The sequence below is a fragment of the Phoca vitulina genome, unplaced genomic scaffold (assembly GCF_004348235.1).
Source record: "Phoca vitulina isolate PV1807 unplaced genomic scaffold, GSC_HSeal_1.0 scaffold19, whole genome shotgun sequence".
Taxonomy (NCBI): Eukaryota; Metazoa; Chordata; class Mammalia; order Carnivora; family Phocidae; genus Phoca; species Phoca vitulina.
In genome coordinates, this window is record NW_022589722.1 from 9,786,741 (window position 1) to 9,805,594 (window position 18,854).

At 36.7% G+C, this 18,854-nt stretch overlaps 1 protein-coding gene across 4 annotated transcripts in view; it reads left to right on the forward strand.

Moving 5' to 3' along the window:
• Positions 1-16,232, forward strand: part of VEZT (vezatin, adherens junctions transmembrane protein) — a 73,531-nt gene extending 57,299 nt beyond the window's left edge. For 2 of the 4 annotated variants that reach the window (XM_032416155.1, XM_032416156.1), the window contains exons 10-12: positions 1,309-1,409; positions 2,948-3,155; positions 6,639-16,231. In XM_032416155.1, the coding sequence (XP_032272046.1) occupies positions 1,309-1,409; positions 2,948-3,155; positions 6,639-7,153 (824 nt within the window). In that variant the 3' untranslated portion in view covers positions 7,154-16,231. Of the gene's footprint in view, positions 1-1,308; positions 1,410-2,947; positions 3,156-5,561; positions 6,032-6,638 lie in introns of all 4 variants that reach the window. The other 2 variants (XR_004300903.1, XM_032416157.1) reach the window with 2 other exon arrangements.
• The last annotated feature ends 2,622 nt before the right edge of the window (positions 16,233-18,854 follow it).

The following is an 18,854-nucleotide window of genomic DNA, read 5'->3' on the forward strand; positions in this document are numbered from 1 at the left end:
GCCAAATGGTAATTTTCTAATTCCATTTTTCCTTTTACACTTATTAGTCAGCATTCTATTGTGAGACAGATAGCCCCCTTTTCCACTTATTTATATCAATATGGATATATGGATTCTTGTTTTATTCTGTGGATCATAATTTGTTAATATTATATTATTATTTTGTTGCTCAAATTGTCCAAAGTTTAACCAGAGGTGACCCATTCAGGGTGGTTTGTGCCACCATCATTCTTTCTTTGATCACTTCTTTACATCTTCATACTTTCCTTGCCCTGAGCCCTAACATCAGCCATGTGTCCAAGAAGCCCTCAATCCTTTCAATGGAAAAATGGTATTTAGAAACCAGCATGTGGGTGCTAAGTATCCTAAGTATGCTCATAGCCACTGGGATGTTACTGTTTTTACCAATTCCCAGCGTCTGTCCATATATGTTATATACCATGGGTTCACACCAATACCTTCAATTCAGTCCCAATACTACATAGTTCTTTCTGTCCTTCTCCCTATTTGTACCTCCCGTTTCTGATTATGAGAAACTCGGCTCTCGTTATCTTCAATGTTTACTTATTTATTCGATCCCTGTGTGTGAGCAATTGCCTGACAATATGGGCTGTCCCCTAAGCCACACTGCTGCTGACTCACACCTACTGAGAGTCTTTCCCATCCCAGTCCAGCTTGCTTTGTCCACATCAGCCCTTGACAGCCAGGAGTCTCCCCACAACCCTGGTCCCAACCAGTTATCTATCATTACTCTTGAAAGGTAAAAATCTAGGTGCTTAAACCCTACTTCTTTTTAAGTAGAGAGAGAATGATGAAAGGTAGAGAGCTGGACATGAGACTAAGTAACCCGGTGATTAGAAACTAAACACCAATATTAAGTAATTAAAGTTCACACCTGGGTGATCTCTTCAAACTATTCCTTGTGAAACTCATTTCCAATTCTAATTTCTGAGAGTAGAAATAATATAAGGGAAGTGCAAGATTGAAGTTTATTTTTTGTGGGGAAGAGTGGTGGTCTGTCGTGAGAATGTTCCTGTGCCGTGAACAAAAATTGAGAACCTGTTGTATGCCAGATACTATGGTGAGATGAAGAAGGGAGAGAAAAACAAGTTACTCCTCCAAGAGTTTAATTTAACTTAAATGGTAAATCTGCTGCTGTTACTGTTAACTTTAACATCCTTAATTTTTTTTATAAATTAAAAGTTATAATCAGAACAAGTTGGACTATGAAACTGGCAAAATATTAGCACTAAGAATGTTTTTTAATTAGATGTTCACTCGTTTCCACGTGGTCTGTTGCTTTTTAAGGCAAGCCTGAAACAGTGTGTGAGAATCCCCGGTGTACTGTGGCGCCTCTCACGCAGCCTGCTCTACACATTGCAGACAAAGATCCAATCCCCGAGGAGCAGGTAACGGTGAAAATTGCTTTTTTTCCCCCTAAAGAAGAGTTTCACATATAAGGGTTGCCTGCTTTCTCTGTAAGTGGCGTGGATAATTATTCACTAAGTTGTTAAATTTATGTTTGTGATGAGCTTCAAAATTACAACACAATGTACTGAACTGACATCACATCATTTGTTCTTAATGCCTTGAATTCAATGCACTGAATCTACCAGCAAATTTACATGTTATTTATATCTTACTGTCTATTTCTTAGACACTTAAAAGTGATTAAACACATTAAAAATCCGTGCATTGGCAAAGGTACCTTCTGGGATCCTGGAAATGGGACGAATGGTTACCAGTCTGTATACATGTGTGAAAGTCCTGCACATGTTGAGATTTGTGCGTTTGGCAGCATGTACACTGTACCTCACTCTAAAGAAACAATTTCTCATGATTTCATTAGACACTGACAAAGATTTCTTCCGCTTATCCTTAGGAAAACTTCTTTTCCTTTGGTCATATTGTCTACTCAGTTCTTAATTGCAAAAGGAGACCAATTCCGTTTCCTTTAACAAACAGATTTCTTTTTTAAGATTTTATTTTATTAGAGAAAGAGAGAGAGAGAGAGCACGCAAGTAGGGGGAGGGACAGAGGGACAGAGAGAATCCCAAGCACACTCCCCACTGAGTACAGAGCTTGACGTAGAGCTCCATCTAACCACCCCGAGACCATGACCTGCGCTGAAACCAAGAGTCGGACGCTTAACTGACTGAGCCACCAGGAGCCCCAACAAACAAAAATTTTGTTTGAAAAAACAGTACATGACTGAAAGAATATTTCTGAGGACCACATAGGTTTGAACCAGGCTGGTGTAAATGGCCAAAATCACCCAAAGGAACTGTTGCCTTTCCAGCAACATCACTGCCCAGTCACTGGTTGCAGATATTGCTCTATCATTGCTGAATAATAAAAACTCCCTTTAGAACCTCTACCTCTAGAAACATGATCTGCCACCATTCTTACCAGAATGGATTCCTTAAGATGCCTGCTTCCCTTGTAATAAACTTCTGGGTCAGATGTGATCCATGTACATCTGATTAGAGGATCCCAAGTCATTTGCCTGACCCATAACTGCAAGGAGGCTGGATAAGCAAGGATCCTAGTCTGTTCCTGGGAAGTCAGAAAGAACCACAAATATCTACCACAAGAAGACTTAACATACCTGACCACCTCCCCAAACCACCAGCCCTTCTAATTTTGATTGGTTTTGCAGAGCTAATAACTAATCTTGTCTAGATCTATAGAATGGTATCAGAGCAGAAAAATAATGATTGAAGTTATTAAACTTTCTTATCCACAGTCCCTTTTAGTATCAACTGTTAAGTTTTTTTAAGACTTCAATTTATCTATAATAATATGTTTGCTCTGTTTGCCCACCTTTGCTTTAGTGACCTGTGCCAAGTGTCTTCATTTTTTAATCTTGGAGATGGGTAGGTATAAGTTCATGAATGCTACTAGAAAATTGTCTGCTTGAAGTGCTTTTTCTTATATTCATTTTCAGGAATTAGAAGCTTATGTAGATGATATAGATATGGACAGTGATTTCAGAAAGGATGATTTTTATTACTTGTCTCAAGAAGACAGAGAGAGACAGAAGCGTGAGCATGAAGAATCCAAGAGGGTACTCCAAGAATTAAAATCTGTGCTGGGATTTAAAGCATCAGAGGCAGAAAGACACAAGTGGAAGCAACTTCTATTCAGTGATCACGGTAAGCACGGACTTCAGAACAAAAAAGTTATTTTAATGTAGGGGATGCTTTTTTCTTGAACTGTGAATCTTATTTTAGCTGTAAAATTCTTATAGAATATTTTAGGGATCTGTCAGCAAGTATAGTACTTTTTCTTCCAAACACAGATCAATATGATCAATAAAAGAGTAGGTATATAATCAAATTGGGAATATGAAATCATACTTTTTCATCACATATTTGCTGTTTTACTAAACTTTATTTGGAATTGGCAGTAAGTTGAATAAATTAGTGTTTTCAAATTTAGTGAATTTGAGATTCTAAACTCTGTTCTCTTTTATGTTGATACTATAAATACCTCAGTGAAGCACCAAATTAATAACTCTATGTTCATCACTGAAACAAATGAATTAAGACCTAGGCCAGTTAGCTACATCATTAAAGTTACTTAATTGATTTGAGCACTTTAGTAGATGGGAAAAGAGGAGGAGGTGCTTTTGTGCACACTGTCTCCATGTTTGGATATTGACAATACTGACGATTAGCATTAAACTCCTTTAAGTTTTACACTCTTCTTTTTTTGAGTTGGATTTCATGGGAGGTGAGGGAAGGAATGAGGGGAAGCTTAATATTTGACACTATCAAATTAATTCCTAGTTGAGAATTAACTTCTGTAGATTTCTAAGTAGGGAGAGTGGGATTCCCCTTTTATGGAGTACTTATGTGGAGCCTCAAAATCAACTGCCTTCTTTTCCCGTTCTCTTTCTCACTAGAAGTTTATAGATTACCTATACTTCTGGAAAGTTCCTCAGGTTTCTCTTTTCTTCTCTTAGGAGCTCTACCATTCTCCCTTGTCCAGCTACACATTTCTTGATTTTATCCTTCCTCTTCCCATTGGTCCCCTTTATAGCCCAGGTCCTTATTAGACTGTGCTCATATATTGTAATAGTTTCTTAACTGACTTCCTTTTTTTTTTTTTATTATGTAAACTCTACCCCCAATGTGGGGCTCAAACTCATGACCTCAAGATCAAGAGTCGTATGCTCTACTGACTGAGCTAGCCTGGCGCCCCAGCTGACTTCTGTTTTCAATACCTTTTTCTTCTAAGCTATCCTTCGAAGATAGCTTCTAAGCTAGCTTCTATCCTTGCAGGCTCCCTCCAGATTTTTCTCAAACAGTAGAGTACATTGATAATGGCTGTCTAGCTTTAAAACCTAGAGTGGTTCTCCCTTTCCTACTGTACTAAATCTAAACTCTCTTTCTTCCTGGTTTCATGCCTCTCTGTCATATGAGTCCGTCATTTCCAATTATATTTCCTACTCTTTCTAATACAGATATCCTCCTCTGGTTATATTCATCTAATTAGACGATGGTTCCACAAACTTAATTGATTTTATTCATGAAAAACATTCATGCTGGGGCGCTTGGCTGGCTCAGTCGGTAGAACATGCGACTCTTGTTCTTGGGGTCATGAGTTCAAGCCCCACATTGGGGGTGGAGTTTACTTTAAAAAAAAAAAGAAAAACATGCATGCTGATCTCTTTATACCAAGAATTCTGTCTTCTCCACCAAGCTGTCCTTTCTACCAGTTGCTCATCCATGAATCCTCTTCTCCCTGCTGCTTCTCCCACCACTGTAGAGCCTCACACCGGAGGGGCACTGGAGGGAATTGGAAGGAAGTCTTGAGCAGCAACATATGTAGTGGATTAAGAACTTCCAAGAAGCAGCAGTAAAGATAGAGTTCCTGCAACCTGTTTGTTCATATGTTGGGCGTACATGAATCAGAGATTGAGAGTATTGTGTTTTAGGCACTCTTGTTTTCTATGCATCCAATGTTTTTGTCTTTCTAATGAAATCACAGTCTCTATCAGTAGGGGCTTTATTATCCCCCACAGTGTTCCTTCAGCAAATTATTCATTCAACAAGTAGTTCCTGAGGCGCTGTTTACTGCTGTATCCCTAGTACATAGATCAAGAGACAAAGTCCCTGTACTCCTGGAGGCTTACATTCCAGCAGGGTTAACACTTGACCCTCCACTTGTACGGATTATATTGCCCTATTTAATTAGCAATAATCAGGGATATCAATCAACGTCTAATATATGTTACATTCTTTAAGAACTAGATTTATCGACTAAAAATGTATGGGAAGACTGAAAATAGCATTGTATATAAACCTGTATCTTTATTGTTGAGTATTTTTTCCATATAGCTTTAAAATTATCCTCTTGACAATACGGGCAAGGATATAACAATGAAAGAAATGTGTGTCTTTTTTCAGGTATGTGCTTCTGGTAGTTTACATTTGAAAGGGCAGTAATGGTGATTTTGTTTGTAAAAATAAGTAAAAGCTGCTGATACCATAAAATGCTTTTTCCATGAAAAATTTCAGTACATCTTCCAGAGTTGTTTTCATCTCTGCCTACAGGGGTAAAGTCCGAATGGAATTAGAGAGGGATATTCTACACTGGAACCTGCTGTGGCCATTTTTTCTGTTGTTGCTGCTTCCCTAGTGGAGTTACTGCAGCTTAGGGATCTGTTTCTTGGCAATGGACTCCTTTTACAAATTATTTTTTAAATAAACGCCAGATCTTCAAGAAGCACTTTTCTTCCGTCATGCTTCCTAATATATTGTATTGTACTAACCCCTCATACTGGGAGGAGAGACTGCCTAGCAAGCAACCCACTGCCTACTAACATCAAGAGGGGCTAAATAAAACTTCATTTTCCTTGAAAGGACAACTTCTGCCGTATGGATATAATATTTATGTATTATGCTTTGTACAATAGTTGATTTTGAATACAGATTTTATTTTGTTTTCTATTTTTCTGTGACATTACAAAATGTGTCGAAGTTATGGCTTTACTTTCATCAGGGTCTTGTTAGGTGGTTGGCAAGTAAGTTGAATTGTGTGCATTTTTTTTTTCCATGCTGTTTTAACTTGTAAATATATATGTGCTGAAGAGATGATTATTATCTGGATGACTTTAGACCTTTTAACTGACACATTATCAGTAAAAATCATGCTGCTTATTCTTTCATAAGATGGTTCTCAAACTTTAGTGTGCATCGGAGTCAAGTGTAGGGCTTGTCAACACAGCTGGTCCCCACTCACAGTGTCCGCTTCAGTAGGTCTGGGTGGGGCCCAAAAAATTTGCACTTCTATCAAATAAGCTGGTGGTTACAACTGATGCTATTGGTTTGGGGACCACACTTTGAGAACCACTGCTTTAATATTTTGAATAAGAGAATGTGTGAGGTGTTCATCAAAACCCCATCCCATTTCATTTCTTAGGCATTCTATCTCTTATAAAGTTCTCTGGATTTATAAATTTACATAGATTTTACTAGAAAGTTTTATTTAGCTTTTATTTATTCTTTATAAGAAAAAATTACTGGAAGTTTAAATTAAAGTTTAAATCAATGCTGGGTCCTTAGTTATTATTTTTCTTTCTTTTTTTCTTTCTTTCTTTCTTTCTTTCTTTTTTTTTTTTTCCTTTGAAGCTGTGTTGAAATCCTTGTCTCCTGTAGACCCAGTGGAACCCATAAGTAATTCAGAACCATCAGTGGATTCAGATATGGGGACAGTTGGTAAAAATGATACTGAAGAGGAAAATAGTAAACCCTCCACAGCTGACAATGAAATAAGTAGTAGGACTGAGTATTTATCTGAAAACCCTCTAGATAGTACAAATAAAGACAATTCTGCAAATGACGTCTTCCTCCAAGGAGCTGAAGAAAGAGTGTGTTCCCAGTGTGCGAGTGAAGAGGAATGTCAGCAGGCAGATGTAGGTAGCCGGTCCACTGCCCGTCCAACTGCCAGGGACTTCCTTCAGCCTTCCGTTACGCAGAGACTGGCACGGCTCCCGCGGTCCCCGGATTTTACCTTCCCTGCCGGTCTTGCGGCAGAAGTGGCTGCTAGATCCCTCTCCTTTACCACCACGCAGGAACAGACTTTTGGTGATGAGGAGGAAGAACAAATCATACCAGAAAATAAAAATGAGGTAGAAGAGAACTAAGAACCAAGATTTACACGAAGGATTTTAAATTGTTGCTTTTATGCAGGTGTTTTAGCTTCAACACTACATAATCCACTGGAAAGGGAAAATGAGTGTTTACTATATATAAAGCTAAGATGTGAATTTACAGCAAGAACCCTGGTTTGAACAACTGCTCTGAAAATAGTAGCTAACCTGTAAATGGCAAATCTTTTAGGAAAATAAGAAGGTAAGGGCTCTTTTGAATAAACTTGCTGTTTTAATTGCAGTACAACTGATCAATCTTGGGAATTCTTTAGGTACTTCTAATAAGAAACAAATTTATCATTTCTTGCCAGAATTTGCTAAAATGACTGGGATAATTCTATTGCAAGAACATTTAGTATGACTCCTTTTTACTATATTCTTGCAGTTAATAACTGCAACTATTATGTTAATAACAACTTGTTTGTATTTTATTTTTGTTTCTACCAGCCTTAAAGATACAGGTTCTGAATTTAAAAAAAAATTGAATTCATACAATTAATGTGTACTGGGGTTTGGAACTAAAAAGTAGTGTCAAAAATACTGGGATTGTGACATGTTTCTTAACGTTTCCTTGTTCATACCTGTATTCGGTAGTTAATTTTAAGATGTCCTAATAATCTTTAAGAGAAAAACATTGTACTGTTTTAAAAATTAGCCTTTCAATTATTTTTTGTGTTTATCTTATGTTCTTGTTATAACTAATAGGGAATGATGTCAAAGTGGGATCCCTATAGTCCAAGGCCCCATTCCCAACTTTGCAGAAAGTTCTTTGTTTAGGTTTGCCTACAGATAATTGGGTGCCATTAACACAAGCCGGTCACCTTAGCTGCCAATTTCTAACCTGAGGCTATACCCTCTCCACCTTAATGAGATTCTGGAAACATCCTGTCTGCTTCCTGGAAAGCATCCTTGTCTCCTTAGTACTTCATTTACAAACTACCTCTTAAAAGAGGTTGCTTTCCAAATTGTCCAGTGTTAAATGACTGCATTTTCAAAATGTGACATTTTCAGGAGTATAGTACGTCTTGAAACCTATAGCTCTTCCGCACTGACATAGTTTATAGACATTACTTGGGGAAAGTACAGGAATAGTAATTTCTGCTGCTGTCCTAGAGAGGAGATTACACGATGGATATAGATTGTCTTTAGAGAAACATTCAGATTCCTGTAAACTTAGAGCACTTTGAGTTAGTAGTTTTATGTATCCAAGGGGATTTTTTTTTTTTTTTCCAGTAATCTTAGGAAATGTATTTTTTAACCTGAGGAAAAACTTGGTTCTGCTTTATATGAATAGTAGAGACCCTCTGTGATTCTGCCTATTGACCAAAAATTCTGGGACTTATCCATAATTAAGCTCTTAGGATTATCTTAGGGTGGGCCTAATTTACCACTTAGCAATAGTTAGCTAAATTTCAAGAAAAAAACAAATTCTTGTTTTGAGACTGACGATTGTATTCATAAATAATAATACTTTCTTTTTAAATTACTTAGTTTGACAACTCCTTTTCTCCTTGGATTTAGAAGAAGCAGTTATGGAAAACCTTGGTAATCTTTCTCTTAATCTGTAACCTTACACAGGAAGAATTAGAGTTTAATAACTTTTAATTCTTTTATTGTATTATTTTTATTATAGCGGTTTAGGAAAAAATCTTAATATCTTATCAGTTTTATTCAGTGCTCTCTGAGGTGATACTTTTTAATTTTAAAAGACTGATTTTAATCAGGAATTCCTAATCTTCCAGTCTGATCTGTTTTATTCACTAGTTGTTAACTTAATTCCATGAAAATTCTACTTGTTGAAACCATGATATAAGGATCTTGGGACTTTAACTGAAGCTTCTTTTTTTTTGTGTAGTTTTCAAAATTTCTTTCATCTTTTAAAATGCTTCTAAGATAAAATATTATCTTCCCTGTGAATATTCCTAATTTTCTCTTATAATAGTCTAAAAGTCAGTGTTTCTCAGTTTTTTTTATGGGGCATCAACTTAGAATAAATTAGAGGTCTTATTTTTACATTTCAGATTAGGGGCCATACTCCCAATCCATTCTTAGTTGGTCATTTTGGAATGAGACCTAGGTGATGTTTATGCCCAGTAAAATCTAAGAACCTCTGTCTAGGACTTTTTCTTGCCATGAATACCTTAGGAAATAAAAACAAGTCAATGTAATTATAATTAGGTACTCTTGTTGCTTTTCTAAGAATATTTCACTTTTTATTGTCAGGCTTTTGACTAGTTTTAATAGTTGCCATCCTCCTTCCAAAAGAAGCCCTCTGGGAAAAATATTTTGTGATGCAACGCTTGTAATTGTGCTTTCCAAATTTTACAATGATATTTTGACCAGATACTTCTTGTTAGGAGTAATATCCTAACAGCTTTTAACATGAACATTTCCATAGTTTATTTTACCAGGACAAACCTAGTACTTAATGTAAAAATGCATGAAAGAAGCTATTTGGGGTACTCCTGAAGACAAGAATTTTACCCTTTGCCTACAGTAAGGAAAGTCATGGCAGTAAATGATCTGGTAATGGTTAATCATACCTAAAATTCTTATTTTTTTCAGCTTTCATTAAAACCCTGCATATCTGGCATACATTGGGCCAGACTTGCTGGTGTTTGATTTGTGATCCTCTGCTTATATTCTAAGTTGTCTGTATTTTCTGACTTCCTAAGTTAAGCCTTCTTTAAAATTGTACTTCATTAAAATTGTACGTTTGAATATATGTAATTAAGAACTGATGTATTGACTCAGGTTTGATTTCTCAAGTTCTTGGAGACAAGTCAGGAGAAACACATTTAAAGCAAATTTCTAAGGAAATTTAAGAATATGGGTTTAAAGCTTTAACACAAAAGGATAACCTTGAGTTTAAATCTCAGATCCATCATTTAAAAGCTATGGGTGCAGCTGACCTAATAATGTCATGGGGAGTTTTTCCAGCAAAAACCAAATTTTCTGGATTGCTAAGTGATGTTGGTGAACTCTGACTTCTCAGAAGTAGTTAAAAAAAAAAAGTGAAACTTTTGAGGCTGAAAAAAAAGATCTGGTTATACGTATGTTAGTAAAATAGGTCAAAAAATTTTTTAAAATTCTCTGAAAAATAAGTAGTACTATTCTGATTTACATAATAAAGGTGGAGAAGCTTTTGATGTTAAAGCATAAAAAGAATTAAATTCTGATACATTTCACAAAATTTTAAGTCAATGGGATGTTAATCAGAAAGAACCCTAAGGGTCCTTTCACTCTGTGACCAACTTTTATTTATACACCATAAGTAATATAAAATGTGAAATATTTTGATAAATTATTAGAAATCATGTCGGAAGAAAAGTTCAACTGATTTAGTTTAATCATAATACATTGTTTCCATATCAAAATAAAACAAGGAAACAAGAACTAAATGCCATAAGACTGTAGATGCCAAGAATGAAAACCAGACAAAGATTGATTTATTCTTCCACTTCCGTGGATACGAACATGTCTGTGTAATTCACACTTATATTAGAAAATGAAGCAACAAATCTATTGGAAGACAAAATATGGAAAAAATGCCCTAAGTACAGTAACAATTTACTTGTCACCATTGACAGGTAACTAACTTGCATGAGTTAATTTTTCATGTAACTGAGGCAAATCCATTTATTCATAACATTTTTTTAGTAGTTGAATAGGAAAATTTCTAGAATGTACCTTCTGCACTTTTTTCTAGAATATTTAGGATCTAATTTAACTTTTTCTTTGTCATCTTTAAGAATATCAGTTCCTATCACGGGGTGATAAACAGAAATGCACCCTCAGGGACTCCTAAGATAGATGAGGTTATGTGTCCTTTTACTCTATGACCCTACGATGCTGTGCTTTGTGAGCTATGTCTCGTTTTCACAGTTTCTCTATCTTCCTTTAAAATCAGCTGTCACTTTTTGCTGCTGTCTTGGGTGCCTGCCTCTTGCACTAGGCCCCTAATTTGCTGCTTCTAATCTGCTGTGGCCTGAGAAACCAGATTGCCAAGCTCGCTAGAATTGTGTCTAAAATAAGAGTAAGTAGACTGAAAGAAGGCTAAGGGGCTTTTTCGGTCAGTTAAGTGCATGGACTTTGTGGTACCCGTTTGGCTGCTTAGCATACATACTTTTGTTTGCCTCTTCATTCTTTACTAAGAACTTGCTAAAAATACTTGGTTGAATATGTGATTGCCATATATTTAAAATATTAATTCAGTTTTTATATATTGATGTTTCTAGGACTCTCCATAAATGAATTCAGCTATAAAAGAAAATCCAACTACCATCTTTGTACAAATCATTGTGTATATTTTAGGAAAATGTTAAATGTTTTGTTCTCGTTGATTGTTCCTAGTATAGGACACAGACTGAAAACTTAGAGCATTGTAAATGTGACTCCAATTCTGTTCACCAAGATTTATATTCTAGAACTATAGGTTTGAGACTAAACATGCATGGCTAATTTAGGAAGAACTGGCTAACTGAATATTTGGAGAATGACTCATTCTAGATATCTATCTGAGTTTTCTATAGAGCTTAGACCCCTTTAAGCATTACAAATTTTTGGAATAATTTCTGAAGGTAATCCTTTAAAACAGTATGCATTGCTGTCTTATTAAACAGTATATGAAAATCATTTTAATCTTTTTGATGTCAGAATGCTCATTATTAACAACAGTTATTATACTGATAGTCTAATTAGGCACTGAGAGCTATGTGCCCTTTTACTAAATGGCTCCATTCTGCTGTGCTTTTTTCATTTTCTTGTCTTTGTTTCCTGTTAGTAGTTCTGATTCCTCCAATTCCTGCAGTTACTGCTTGCTTACGTGTGCCCCTAGCAGTGGCCTTTCTCCACCTTCGTAATGCTCCTTCTAGTCTGCTTTGGTTTTGGAAACCAGGTAACTAAGACAGCTAGAGTAAATTGACTCAGTGAAGACTAAAAAACTGGATTATACTTAAAACGCATGGATTTTGTATCTATTACTCACTACCTATTTCATTGCTATCTTTAAAATAAGTGAAGTTGCTAAATGCGATACCTGCTCTCCAAATAGACGAGCTGTTATTATACAAGGGGAACCATTTTGTTTCCATACTTCACCTTCTCTATATTCTGTCCTTTAATTTTTTGGGTCTGATTAAAACCAACCCACTCAAATTAGCATTTCCTGCAGTACTCTCTAAATGAATTGGATACCACATGCTGCTGAGAATTTCTTTGGCTAGTTTGGTTTTGTTTTTAGAGATGCATCTTCATTTCTGAAACATGAAGTAGGTTGAGTCCTGGGAAATAAGAAAGCTATCATTACTGATATCCCAGAGAGCTGAGAAGTAATAAGGTTTTTAGACTTTAGGCAGTTTTACCACAAAGAATTTGTTCTTTGATTGTGCAAGATTTTAAGACAGTATCTTTGTTTTCACTCAGTGAAATATATGTTAAAAGCTTGCCAAAAGTTATCAGTGTTAGATCTAATGATATTGACAGATATATGAATGACTAAATTCCTAGTGTCATTCTATATTTTGCGTGTTTAAGTTATCATTTAATGTTAAGCATGATGATTTTTCTCTCTTGAATGAAAAATAAACATGAAATTTGCATGTTATTATGTTTGCAAGTAAAATTCAAATCTGTCTAGAAAGGGATATCCTGGCTTTGAATAACTTAGTTTTACCAATAGGCTGATTATGTTTTAGTCCATACGTTGATTCATCCATCCATCATATACAGGGTAATTGCAAAATCAGTCTATGGCCATGACTCATCACCTAACGTTATTCATATGCTACTGGAAGGGAATTATGATATAATATTCATTTAAAAATAGATGACCCAAACCCGTTTCTTGAGTTGAGACTGCCATTACAGAATAGCCATGATGCCAAACCCTGGTTGGTGGTACAAGGAGAAAAATTCTCCTTGCGTATAGTTGTGAAAGGAAAGTGATTTTACTCAGTGTAATTGTTATAAATCAAGAAGAGGATGAATTGATTCCAGGATTCACATATACAAAAGCATAACATGAAGAAGTTGATTTTATAGAAATCCTAAAATGTGTGATACATTAAAATGCATATGGTATTTTTTTAAATGCTGTACATTTTAACCTGTCAGCAATTGAGTTAATTTGTTTCATCCCTATTTACTGAATTTCATTCGGCACGTGGCCAGCTAAATGTTATTAAAATAGGACAGTATTTAAGTTGCGTATACTTCTGACACACTATTCTTCAAAGTGAGTATATTCTATGAGTCATTGTAGAAATATATATTTCCCCTCATATTTGTATCTTAAGTTTCTAAAGATAAGGGATAATTCTACTGTTTTGAACTTTACATTTTTCACTTTTATAACATTTCCTAAAGGTTGGCTGCCTACAAATGAGTTTATTTCATCTTTGAGCATCTTTTCTAAAACTAAAGCATGTCTTTTACAAGTTTATTTTTTATGATATCCTAAGAAATTAGATATCTTTTTTCCTCTCCCAAGTAAATTTAATTCCATATTTAAGTCAAAGTATTTTCTGCACAGTACTAGCACCTGGCAACGTACAGAAAACTCCAGAAATGCCACTCCCATTCCTTAAAGATTGCTGTATGGTCCTGGTACAGCCCCGGAGGTCCATATGGGTGAAAAGCCCAGAAGTCACCTGAGCTGAAAGCACTCCCAAGGAGTTTGGTTTTGTTTGGGTTTGTTCTAGGTATGGTCCCAGGGATCCCAGATCAAACCAGGCCCCTGGGCCTATCCTAGAACCAACCTAAACTCGCGCATCATTCCTGGAACATCAAGAGTGTGAAGACTGAAGAGAACCTGAGGCTGACTAGACATCCTACGTTCACCAAAACTCACTTTTCTTTGTGTGTGTGCCTACAGTTAGCAAAAATTGGTTGGTTAATCCTTCTACAATTAGAGGAATAACAATGGATAGCAAGATAAAGTCTACCAGACTTTGACATTACAGTAATTTATCACAGTAGAAATGTGAAATGTAATATGGCTGTTACTAATTGCTGGTGGGAGAATTGTTCTTGTAACTTATCAGATCTCTAGCTCTATTTTATGGTTAAACGATTTAGCCACCAAAACAAAACAAAAAAAATTCTCCCCCAAACTAATGGTTTCTGTTTTTGTTTTTCTCACTTTCTACTCAACAATATGATAGCAGTCTCATTTAATTGTGCATAATTTCTGAAAGGCATTTGGTCTTTGCCCTGTAATTCCAATGGTAAGTAATTTTAAACTTCTGTTTCTGGAGACCAATGCCTTTTTTAATCTTCTTGAATCTACCATACCGCTTTGAGCTTGCTTTTTAGGTTCAGGTCTGGGAAGAACCTTAGCATCGTTTGTAGACACCAAGTCCCTTGTCAGATTCATTGTAAACTATGTTTCAGAATCTGCTGTGGTTGATGGAAACAAGTTAGGATGATAGAGTGGAAATGGATTAATACCTCACAGATTACTAAAGTATTTTGCAGAATAAGGTTTTTTAGTAAGTTTATTTTTGTACCCTGCTGCTCTGGATTTTTAAAAGATTCTGACCTACTTGATTCATCCCGTGATCTCACATCATAACTGTGACATTGCTGTTTTACTTAATTTGAGGACAGGATTTCTGAAAAGGCATGAAAAGACCCCAAATCCAAAGGTTATGATACACAATGGAAATGTATACTTTTGGTAATACTGACATTTCAATAGGATTAGACCATGTTTGAAATAATTGTAGACAAATCAAGGACTCCCAACTGTGAAAAGAGCCTCAAACTGTGCTGTTCCTCCAAGCCTTGTCATCAGAAAAATTGGATCAGCGAGTTATCCTTTAAAATAGGACTGTGAGTTTGAGGCTCATTCTGAAGAATTCAACCCTGGGATTAGTTATCTCATTCATCATACAGATGCTTCATCCCATGGGTTCTATTATTTTTGCCTTTTAAATCATATTATGTTTACCCTTCTCTCAGTGTTTTCCTGTTTGCACAGTGTTTCCTTTTTACATAAAACACTATACATGTTAGTATATGTATATTTTTTTGATAAAACAATAGACTTTGGATCTAAAGATCTTTGGATTTTGATTCCTTTTAATGTCAAATGATTTAAATGCATTTACAGTCTTGTAAATTCACTCTTAATTTATGCCTCAATTCTTCGGATTCGTTTTTTTCTAATGAACTATATTAGAATTAAATAGGTGAGCCTTACATTGGTGTCTTCCAAAATTTATGACATTTTGCATTCACCCAAACATGAAGATGTCCTGACATTAGCAGTCTTGTATCTGTGCCCTAATCTGTGAGCATAGGTAACTATTTCTTGACATAGCCTGAAATGTATGAACCCATCTTCTGTTTATGTATAGTAAGTGTTCTCAGTATTTGGGGGGGGCATTTGCATTCTCTTTTAACATTGTATGAACACTGAAAACAGGAATGTGTGAACTGTCTTACAGAGTTCAGGCTTATTTACATATAAGTAATTTTCTAAAGTCAGTCTTCACTCTTCATTTAACACTGGAGTGTTAAGCTGTATTTTTTTAAAATATCATTTAAGAATATTCTTTCAGAGATATTTTAATTTTTACTTTCTGCCTACCTATATTTTGTAGAACTGCACATTTCCTACCCTACCTGAAGACTTGAGATTATAGCCTTTCTCATCAATGCTTTCTTTGATCACTTGATGTATTTTATCGTATCAGATTTTTAAAGGACTTTTACAAGAACGGACAGTAGGTTTGTATATGCCTGTATTATTGTTGTTCCTTCTAAGCTTAACAAGTCTCTAATAAAATCTGTACTTCTCTGTGTCTTCTGTGTGTGTGCTTTTTTTATTCTGGGGCTTGCAACATGAATCAGCCAAAAGGTAAAAATTTCTTTTCCTTTTATCTCCATTTTTCTTCTATTACAGTATTTTCCAGAATTTGTTAACATACCGACAAACGACAGCAGTTTTCTAGGAAAACCGTGGATTCATTAGTCTAAGTTTGGTCATTAAAGTGCCTCACATGCTAAGTTATCAGAGTGAAAACAGTAGATGAATTTTAAAAGCTCCATTTTCACCCTTCTCAGTGACTGTCCCCATCGGATACATTCTTTTTTTTTTTTTTTTTTTAATTTTATTTTTATTTATTTGACAGAGAGACAGTGAGAGGGAACACAAGCAGGGGGAGTGGGAGAGGGAGAAGCAGGCTTCCCGCTGAGCAGAGAGCCCGATGTGGGGCTCGATTCCAGGACCCTGGGATCATGACCCGAGCCGAAGGCAGACGCTTAACGACTGAGCCACCCAGGCGCCCCCCCATCGGATACATTCTTATCTTCTATTTGTTGACTTGTAGGACCTCCCTGAAGAAAAGACATACTGAATGTCCTATGTAATTGAATGAATGATTGGTTTGAACCTTCCTAAGCTCAGCTACAGTCTTGGGAACATTCATAATAACTCCCGAATGGCTCTGCAGACCGAGTGCTGGCTAAAGAGAAAGGGCCTTCCTTGAACTGAACTTTGATTTACTTGTTTGTTTTACTATTACGAAAATGTATTTAACAAAGAAGTTCAATATGAAAATGCCCATGACCTGATTTTTATACTGTGAAAAACAGGTGCTGTGGAGAGAGGACATGTGGAAGCAGTTTTCTTCCAGTGAACACACCCATTGTTTAGTTTCCTCGTATTCCAATATCATTCTGTTGCCCACTGCTTGCCATCTCCATACATTCGTCTATCACAAGATTCATAAAGGGACTGAACCCCCGCAATATTCCTTGGACCTGTCCACCACCATTCAATTTCAATGATAATTTCTTGTCCTTAAATTTTTTCAACCCTTGAGGGTAAGCTTTGCTCATGGTGTCTTGTCGGCGAGCTCAGTGATGCCTCCAAATGGACTTGAACTGAACTTTTAAATAGATAAGCTACCTCTTCCCAGAAAAGATTTGAAGCAAGGAACAAGCATTCATAAAGGCAATTCTTGACATTTGGCCCTTGTCTGGGATTTACTAATGAAAAGTGTGAGGTAAGGTAGAATATGTGTAGTTTACCGGATCCTGAAGTCATTGGGTAGGAAATATCCTGTATGATAATCACTCTTTGTCTTCACCATTTGCTTCTGAAGGTCTTTAGCAGATGTGCTATAACCATTGAAAATAAAGTTGGCAAATACTAATTTTCCCCGAATGTACATCTGTAAAAATGAATAGAACATTTTCACAATCTGTTCATAAAAAATCAGTCCTACTTACTTTTTTTTGAACTTTTTTTTTTTTTTAATTTTAAATAAGCTCTATACCCAGCATGGGGCTTAAACTTATGTCCCCAGGTCAAGAATCACGCTCTACTGGGGCACCTGGGTGGCTCAGTCGTTAAGTGTCTGCCTTCGGCTCAGGTCATGATCCCAGGGTCCTGGGATCAAGTCCCACATCGGGCTCCCTGCTTAGCAGGAAGCCTGCTTCTCCCTCTCCCACTCCCCCTGCTTGTGTTCCCTTTCTCGCTGTGTCTCTCTCTGTCAAATAAATAAATAAAATCTTTTAAAAAAAAAAAGAATCATGCTCTATTGACAGCCAGCCAGGCGCCCCAGTCCTACTTATTTGAGGAAAGATCTTAAATGTGTCCCTATGAGAAAATGTTTACATTTATATACAAAATATTAGGCATCAAATATGTTCCTAGAATCTGAATATACTGTTTGAAGGTAAGGAAACAGGCTCAGTAGTTTTCTCACTCAAAGTTGTACACACGGAGTGTCAGAACCAGTGTCCTCCCCAGTTGTAAAAGACCTCGTTATCATCAGCTGCCTGCAGATACGTTTCATTTTACAGCTGAACTCTAGGAGAGTATAGGGCCCTTGAATTTGGAAGTCCCTAGACTTGGATTATGGACAAAACTACTCTAAAACTCAGGCAAATCATTTAACCATTTCAAGGTACAGTTCCCTGTTTAAAAAAAAAAAAGCATTAATTATGAATTGGAGTAGACCTCTGAAATTCTCTTCCAGGGCTAAAATTCTTAAGATTCTCTATTAATGAGATACAACTGTACTATGTAAAGCCAAGTTTGTCATTCTATTCCAGGGTGAAAGAGTGCTTATATTTATGACATAGGTGAGCAGCCTAAGAAATATTCAACCTTAAGAGGATAAAAAGGGGCGCCTGGGTGGCTCAGTCGTTAAGCGTCTGCCTTTGGCTCAGGTCATGATCCCAGGGTCCTGTGATCGAGCGCCCCGCATTGGGCTCCCTGCTCAGCGGGAAGCCTGCTTCTCCCTCTCCCACTCCCCCTGCTTGTGTTCCCTCTCTCGCTGTGTCTCTCTCTGTCAAATAAAATATTAAAAAAAAAAAAAAAAGGTAGTTGGGGGGCGCCTGGGTGGCTCACTTGGTTAAGCGCCTGCCTTTGGCTCAGGTCATGATCTCAGGGTCCTGGGATCAAGTCCCGCGTCTCCGCTCATGCGCGTGCTCTCTCTCTCAAATCAAATCTTAAAAAAAAGAAAAAAAGATGGTAGGGTTCCGTGAATGATGGCAGTTTTAAGAAGTATAGCTGGGGGCACCTGGGTGGCTCAGTCGTTAAGCGTCTGCCTTCGGCTCAGGTCATGATCCCAGAGTCCTGGGATCGAGCCCCACATCAGACTCCCTGCTCGGCAGGAAGCCTGCTTCTCCCTCTCCCACTCCCCCTGCTTGTGTTTCCTCTCGCTGTGTCTCTCTCTGT